At 42.7% G+C, this 9041-nt stretch overlaps 1 protein-coding gene across 4 annotated transcripts in view; it reads right to left on the bottom strand.

The window, feature by feature from the left end:
- Window positions 1-371: 371 nt before the first annotated feature.
- The window catches only part of LOC137437047 (ras-related protein Rab-5C-like), a 31728-nt gene continuing 23058 nt past the window's right edge, over window positions 372-9041 (bottom strand). For all 4 annotated transcript variants that reach the window (XM_078786618.1, XM_078786620.1, XM_078786625.1 and 1 more), the window contains 2 exons: window positions 1612-1705; window positions 372-1234 (listed from right to left, as the gene is read on the bottom strand). In XM_078786618.1, the coding sequence (XP_078642744.1) occupies window positions 1131-1234; window positions 1612-1705 (198 nt within the window). In that variant the 3' untranslated portion in view covers window positions 372-1130. The remainder of the gene's footprint in view (window positions 1235-1611; window positions 1706-9041) is intronic.

The following is a 9041-nucleotide window of genomic DNA, read 5'->3' as shown; positions in this document are numbered from 1 at the left end:
TGCTTTGGCAGAGCAATGCTCTATACAGAGCACAATACATCATGATGACGATGCAGGAGAATTATGGAGAAATGGGGAAGAGAAAAAAAAAAAAAGAAAAAAGAAAAAGGAAAAGGATGATGGTGGGAATAATAAACTGAGATGCAAAAGAGGGTGATAGAGAAAGCCATCATACAAGACATTCTACAGTTTAAAGGGAGGGTCAAGCTGCACCACTCTTTCAATTGTGATATGCTAAAGGCAAACTGAAGTTAAGAGTGAAGTTTTAGGAGAAAAAAAAAAATGCTCTCTAATGAGCACTTCCAAGACATGACCTTTCTAAATAAGACAGATTGAAACAAATTAATTAACATGACAAGAAAAAGCAAACATTTTGGTTAAAAGGATCTTTTTACTGAAGAGAAGAGATTACAGACCCTGTGCATGAAACAACTTGCTGAAGTTTATGGGAAATTTTGTAAAGTTTGAGAACAACAATAAATCACCTTGTAGATGGTGTTAGGTGCATTGAAGTTAAACCAGCAAAATATTACAACAATTGTGTGCACCAAGCAATCAATTAACCTCTCGTTATGCATTTCCTCCCACATCTAATGTTGTGCCCAAACCCCAGTGTTTCATATCATCCCATTCTGAGCTTTGTTTGATATACAAACGTTCGGTGAGTGTTTTGTGCAAGTTGAAGTCTTTACAGCTCCACAGACAAATGTGATTAATCACAGTACAAACAGACCTCCAGAAAATACAGCGCAAGAAAAAATGAAATAAAATAAAGGGGATCAACAGAAAATATACTCACTAATCCTCAGTCAGATTTCTTATTCTTCATAAATGCGAGATGCCAATTATATATTATCAAAATAAATGGGCCTCCGATTTGTACAGAGTACATCACAATTGCAAAAAAGCATGACTTATGTACAAAATAGCAATGCTCAAAGTTTATACTGAGGAATGTTTATCGGCAAAATAAAAGTGTAAGGGAAAAAAAAATTACCAACAAAAACAAAACCAGGAATACCAGATATCATTAAAGAAAAATAATCGACAGTTAGAGCAAGTTGGTGGGCTTGTGCCTCTACGTGCAAGTGTGCAAAGTTGAAGATCTTCATGAACCTGTGATGGCAGAGTTAGCTACAACACTGCTTCCTCTGTCTGGGGCTCGATGCGTCAAGGGTAACCGTACCCCGGCCATTTCTGCTGGATGGTTGTTCGTTCTTTGGCAGTTTCTTGGCTGGAGAAGGGTTTGGGTCATTTGGGAAGGGGTTGGGTCAAGGGTCAGAGACGGTAAACAAGAATATGTCGAGTTAAAAGTAAGGCAGTGATTTAGTTTTATCACCCCTTTTCCAATGTTAAAAAGTAAATGCCCAATATTTGGTATGTACAATTATACATGCTACATTATATAAAATGCCAGATGCTACAAACATCTAAGCAAGTCAGAAGGCTTTTGTGCAGCAAAGCACAATAACTTGTAATCAAATGCAATGCAACAGGTAAAACTTTTCCTCAACCCACTGCATCCCTCCATTGCCAACTTGCATTGTATGGTACAACAAACCAGCTTGAGAAACCAAATAAGGCAAACACCCAAATTGGCCAGATGCTCACCAATCGCCAAAAACAATTCATTCACGTTCAGAGCAGTCTTGGCAGAGGTCTCCATGAAGAGGAGTCCGTTGTCTTCAGCATATGCCTGGGCATCCTGTCAATGTTATTTGTTAAACAGGTGAGCATAGTGTTTGTTAAAAATAAATAAACTGTCAACAAGAAATCAATTTTGATGCAAAAATATTCTGAATAAGGAGGTTACAAAACAGCTCATGTTGTTAATACAAAAATCTACATTTTTTTTTGGTCAAGGACCTGGTATTGCACCTTAACCTACAGTGTACAAGAAAGTGATCGGTTCTGAAAACACCAGCTTGCTTACTTAAAAATAGGGGCAATAACCCTGGGCATTCACCAGGTAGAATAAAGCAGTCTACTACACCAAAGAAGGGTATTCTAAAACAATTGCAATGGTTTCCAGAAGACAGGACAGCATGTATAATCATACTAACGTATTCATGACTTTAAACAAGACAAAAAAAAAAAAAGTAAAAAAAAATTACTATTTTGGGGGGAAAAAACCCCTGAAAACCTAAGCAACCCCCCCGCCCCTCCCCCCAACCCCGTATACCTCCTTAGACCTCGGTTTTTCTAATGCCTTGAACAGACATTGGCACACAACGGGTGATGAAAGTTGTGATGAAGTTTCATCAAAAATTGTGTGTGTAGTTTTGGCAAAGAAAGCAAATACCTATTTTAGGCGGTCAAATGCTCCATGAACCCCCGTAAACCCTCACTCTTCATGCTGTGAACAAACGTTGATGCATCACGGATGATGAAGGTTGTCGTCAAGTTTCATCGTAATTGTGTGCATAGTTTCTATGAAAGCAAATACCTATTTTGGGGGAGGCAACGCCCCAATAGATGGTCTTAGACCCCAAGTTTTTTCAATGCCGGGAACAAACGTCGGTACATCACGGGTGGTTGTGGTGAAATTTCATTGAAGTGTGTGTAGTTTGAGGAAAAAGCAAATTCCTATTTTGGGAGTCAAACCAGGATCCACTTTGACCCTCGATCGACCCCCTTAGACCTCAATTTTGTTTTTAATGCCGTGAACAAATATGAGTTGCAACATAACAAATATCATTTGTGCCAAGTTTGGACACAATCCCATCAGCGGTTTTGGAGAATAAGTTGCAAGTGTTTACGGACCGACGAGGCACCATTGCATAGGCTCCGCAGAACTACGTTCCAAGTGAGCTAATAATTGAGAACGTCATGCAAAAAACAGAACAAACCCCCCCCCCCCCCCCCAAAAAAAAAAAAACAAACAAAAAAAAAAACTGTTGCTCATGGTCAAAAGTTTGGGTTATTTTCACTTCTGTGTGGCTATTCCCCACGAAACATTTGTGAGAAGTTGTCTTGTGCAAATGCCTTCTGCAATTCTGTGGGTTTGGCCCAATATGTAAAACTTTCCAACCCGTTTTCTCTGAATGGTACGTCCTTTCTCGACGTAGTAATTGTCAACATTCCATGCAATCTCTTGTTCCTCTTCTGACTCCAATGACTTATGCCGACTTCCTTGTCAAGACGCATACATCTTTGGCTTTTGTAAAGGAGCAACCTCAATGATGCAGGATATGGCCGTTTTCACAGGCCTACTGGCTGGGACTTACACCTGTCCTCACAAAAAGGATTGGACCATCATCTCCATAGCCATCCAATAAGGATTGTGCCTCTAGTCGAGCGGATAGGGGGAAGAATCGTGCACTTTTTGATAAAAGCATCAAACTTGGTACATATCAGTAGGCCATTACAAGAAAAAATAGATAATAGTGCCATCCCAGTTTTGGCCTATGATGGCTGTCTAATACGATGGCCGCCTAATACGAAAATACCATATAACTCAACAACCAAGAGGACTAGATTCTTAATTATGGTGCCTATATATAGGTTTTGGCGTCATAGAAATCAATGAAGGCAATAATGAGTATGTGTGACCACGTCTTGTACCACTTTTGGAACATAAGTGCCCTTTTCCAGTTTACAGGACACAACATTTGGCGGTCTTTGAATTGCTTTATTTTGTATTGATGAAATATAAGATACCTGTACCGTAAATTAAACTCATAGTGCTATGAAAAATTACAGTCAAAACGAATACGAAGCCGAGTTACTTATTGTTGCAGATACAAATGTGCCACGAGTCACTTAGGCTTACCATCAAATGTGAAATGCCAGATATCACATGAACTAATCATGACAAGAACCCCCACATTCGCACAAAGCTGTACACGGCAGAGCTGCTTTTGTGCATTTGCAGTTTATTCGACAGCCTTTGGTACAACCGCATCGAATAAGTTCTCTGCAAACTCTGCTGGCTTCAGGAAGACTGATCCAAAGAACATCCCAGTTTACATCACTACTACGAGTCCATCCCCATCCGTCCGGTTGTGGAGGCGTAGCCTTTGCTTCAAGCACCTGACTCCAGATGTGACCGGCCTGGTATACTGCTCGTCTAGTGTGCTGAAGTAGAGCACCCTTGGTCGGAGGAATGTTGCTCACGTCTCTGCCTTTCCCTGTGAATAGGTCGATCCTGAGCTCATCAACATGGTGTTTAGAACTTGTTCGGTCATAAAGAAGTACGACGAATCTCTCCAGAACATCCAGAGCAGCATCAACATCTGACATTTGTGGTTGCCCCATCAGCTTCATTAACTCCATTGTAACCTCATGGCACATGCTCCATGTATCCCAAGCAGTCTTCTTTCCTCTGCCAGCAAAGGAAGAGGTCGTATCGCACCCAGTAATGGCGTGAAACATTGGAAGTGCAATGGACTTCTCAGGACCAATTGCAGCTGAGATATCATGAGCTGGTACCATGCGCATATGCTTGCCTGTGCCGAACACCACCCCTAGAACATCCAGTGTCACTTGTAGCTTTTGAAATACATACACTGCCAGAACAACTACATCATGTCCACAGTACGGATGAGAACAGTGTTGTTGTTTATCTGCATCAGCAACATGAAGCATCATACGGCTGTCTGCTTCCTCATGTGTACAAGGGGCTAAACCTCCCGTGTTTCTTGGCTGGCGACAAACATCCTCATTCTGCGTACTGATTACTTGCTTCTCTGTTTGAATGTTGACAACTTCTCTGCTGAGGAATGAGAACAGTTCCTTCTTATTGTCAGAGAGCCACAATAACTCTTGCCAATTTTTCGGTACTGCAGTCTTTGGCTCAACCCTTCGACGGATTCCTTTCCCTCTCTTCTCTCTGGTCTGTGGCTTTAATGAATCTGGCCTGTAATCATCCCAGACAACATCAACCCTCTGAGCTCTTTGTAGCTTAGAATTTACATATGGCAGAAAGACATCGTGTGCATATTCCTGAAATGATTTTGCTGCTCCAGGCTTCAACATATTTACAATGGCAGGTCCATCTAGCACAACAACTTCGGCATCGTGTTGTTCTCCTTTTCCGTGACTGTATCCTAAAGGCACTGACCAATGTTAGATTTGGTACGCTGTCTCAGCTTTCCCCTGTCCGACAATGATGGAGGGCATGGTTTAAACTATAAAATCTTACTTACGTTTAAAAGGTGGTACCGTAAGTGACCACACATACTCGATATTGCCTTCTTTGATTTCTATGACCCCCAAAACCTATATATAGACACCAGAATTAAGATCTGAGGCCTCATGGTTGCTGAGTTATGTGGTATTTTAGTGTCATGTGGTGGCCATTTTGAAAGATGGCCGCCATAGCAATCACAGGCCAAAACTGGGATGGCACTATATCTAATTTTGTTTCTTATGGCCTACTGAATATGTGTACCAAGTTTGATGCTTTTATCAAAAAGTGCACGATTCGTCTATATTGCACCTATCCGCTGGACCACTCAGAATACTTAAGCAAAAGTCTACCTTCTCTCAGGCACCGGTTTCTAACATTCTATCAATCTATCTGTGGTTTTCCCATCCATCCTATCGAGTCTGGACCCTGGTACCTGGAATCCTGTGGGGAGCCAGTAGCTGTCAAGCGATTTGCTTTTTCAGCGAGGAAAGCTAACATGACTGAGGGTAACTTTCACTCATGCTGTAAGGTTTGCAACAATGGTGTTGATCCTGAGTCAAGCCATAAAACATGTTACAAATCTCAAAGAAGAACTCCCTAACCAATCACGCCCTCCAAATCATGGTGGCACCTTGTCACGTCAATCTCCGGTGTGTGCTCCCCCTCCATCACATCCCTCACCTCAAAAGACAGTTCTGCAGACTGTTCCCGAGATAAGGCAGAATGTCCAAACTCTGTCTGCCTGTAAATGATAAGGCACTGATCTGACAAGTGGACCATGTCCTTCAACAATCCTGGAAAATCTCACTCACCATGTCGCTCCAGAACGATCGTCAAATCAACCCACTCATCTACATGTATTTCCTTAATCATCCACTGGAAGAGGACTAGCCTTTTGAACTTCTCGGCCTCACCATCAGCCATGACCTTTCCTCGGCCGACCACGTAGCAGCAAAGCTCGCCTTCAAAGCAGACTGGGCATCCTCCGTCTTGCAAGGTCCTTCCTTGGAAAATCAGAGAAACTCATTCTACAAGGCCCTCATCCGTAGCTCAATGGAATATGGTACTACTGTCCTCTAGACTGGTGCCCAGTATCACACCTGTCTCTTCTGGATTATGTGGAATCTAAAGCTCTAAAAATGATCAGAATCTCCCATGCCAAGGACAAAACCAGGACAGTTGCTCTCATCACAGGCAGGTCGATGGTCTGTTTTCTACCATCTATTCTCCAACATTTCCCCCTCTGCTGTGTCTCTCTTCCGACCCACCCCAGCAACTCCAGGATGCACGAGTTAGAGTTTCCAAAACCAAACTCCCAAAATCCAGGCTGACTGCACACCTCAACTCATATTACTCACATTTCTCATCAATGGAACCCCTTCAGAGGCTTTTCTGGCTCACTCTTCCCTCCAGTACTTCAAACAGGTAGTGCACCTCCATCTCTTGCCATTCCCAATCTGACCCATGATCTTTATTAACCCCATTAACCTTTCCTAACTCAACCATAACTTTTACTTGCTAGTTTCAGAGGTTCTTCCTCTCCATTGCATTTATTGCCTTGACGTTTGTCCCACTGACAGCTCTACCTTGCTCTGCCATGAGCCTCACTCCTGTAAAGGAAAAAGAAGAAACAATAATCATGACCCATGACAATCATAAATGAGTATAGCTGTGGACGAGTTATTTTACCCTGTTCAAAATTGTGACAACCTTTATTTAAAAACAACCACAAGGAATTTTTACATTGCCCAAATTAATCGAAATTGAATGTACAGTGCATGTTTCAGAGTTGGAGAGAACACACTATGTGCACACCAAAGAAGATGGCATTCTGGGAAAAAAAGAAAATAAATAAATAAAAGGTGTGAACAACTAAATAAACATTTTCTCACACACAAACACTTGCGGTTGGGCACAGTCTTGTGGTACCCTGCTTTTGAGAATTACCCATGATCACATTTCTTCAGAACCTATTTTCTGATGTCTCGTTCCATCTTGGTAGATAACTAAACTGTCACAACTGCAGGATTTATGGGGCAGGAGAATCCTCATGAAACAAGGAAGCACGAGTGTGACTCCCCCAATGCCAATGTTTGGTGCGTCCTGACAAAGTCACATCATTGGGCCATTCTTTTTCATGAACCCAGTGGCAGGAGAAAATTACCTAACAATGCTGAAGATTTTCCTCCTTCCACAGCCGAGAGCCGTCAGAGGCCTGCAAAGGACAAGTTAGTCTTTCAGACAGATGGTGTGCCCACTGTGGCACCATTTCAACGTAGATGCAGTCAGAGCTTTCCTGCCAGCAGCACTTTGCATGCCATGAACAACCTCAAAGACCTCCCCACCTGGCTGCTAATGGTCATCTGCACTGCAATTTGCTCTTTCCGGCCCTCACTGTTCATTTCCTCATGTAGCCAGCATCCTCTCATCAGGCCTGATGCATTGGGTTTTTTTTTTGGTTTTTTTTATGGCATAGCCCGTAGGGCAATGCCATCTGGAACAGCATTTGTCTGTCTGTCCGGTGTATGCATGTATGTATATATGCTCCTCACAAACGTCCACTAATCAGAGCTAAGGGTTTCCATCCGTGACATTCGCGGATTTCCCATTTGCATTTTCGCCATTGACTGGATATAACAACATTCAGATGGGGTAAGATTTTGTCCAAGTCCCTCACGAACCTGCTGTCAATGCCTGAAGTTTGACTTCTACTCTTGTTCTCTAGCTTCCCGTGCTAGCCCATCAGTGATCATCAATGGAAATTTATAATATGTAGTGTCTGTTCCTATACAGCTAAATTATGCTTAGTAGTATATAAAATCAAGGTGGTGTAACTCAATCACATGATGCAAATCACTCTAAATTAAACCATTTTGGAGAAGGGGTTTCCACTCAACCCATTCTGGCAATCAGAACTTGCAATTGGAAGAGCATTGCCCTTGGTATGATACAAACTGACATCTGGAGGTGTGACAACATTATGTCTCCGATATATACTCGACCTCAATATTATGTGTGACAATATTATTTGTACTTTGCATAACTTGAGAATTCACGACTATCAAATGAAAATGGTATCAATGGTAAATCAATGGAATACTGTTCCCCCCTCTGGGCTGGTGCTCCTGCCTCACACATCGCTCAGCTTCACGCTGTTGAAACCAAAGCTTTCAGGATCATTGGAATCTCCCACGATGAAGCTAACTCCGAGGGTCTTTCACTCACTCACCGCAGGTAGGTTGTTGGTCTTTGTCTTCTACCATCTCCTCTCCGGCCTTGCTCCCCCCCCCCCCGCCTTGCCCCCCCCCCCCCCCCAGCCCTGTCTGTGCTCTGTCCCCCAAGTACTCCTACAGGTCGCACAAGATCTGCCTGCAACCCTCTTCTGGTGAAACTGCCAAAATCAAGACTCTCTGCTCACCTTCACTCCTTCATTCCTCTTTTCTCCCACCTCTGGAACAAACTCCCTCACTCTTCAATCCCACTCATCCCTCAAGGTCTTTAAAACAGCTGTTAACCACCATCTCTTATCTTCCCCCATCCAAAACATTGATCTTTTCTACCCGTTAATTCACCCCAGATCCACTTTTCTGAAATATCAACTTCTTTCCTGGAAGTCCGAGCAGTGTCCATGTGTTGTTTTTTTTAAAAACTCGAACCACCCCCTCCCCCCACCCCCCTTCCCGTGCCTCCTACCCCCAAGCCCGCTACCTCCCACAGATCCCCCGATGTCGCTGCTCTCAAATGTTGTACTTGTGTGCTTCCCCCTCTCCCCATCTTGTCCCCCGCTCCCGTTTTTTTTTTTGTTTTTTTTGTCATTAATGTTAGCTCTTACACGAGCCTCGATCTTGTATACAAAAAAAGAAAAAAAAAAGAAAAAGAAAAGAAGTCAATATACTTTTTTTGCCCCCAC

Source organism: Myxine glutinosa, chromosome 1, assembly GCF_964187855.1.
Source record: "Myxine glutinosa chromosome 1, kmMyxGlut1.1, whole genome shotgun sequence".
NCBI classification, from domain to species: Eukaryota; Metazoa; Chordata; class Myxini; order Myxiniformes; family Myxinidae; genus Myxine; species Myxine glutinosa.
The sequence above is the reverse complement of the archived record's forward strand: the minus strand, read 5'-3'. Positions and strand labels throughout refer to the sequence as shown.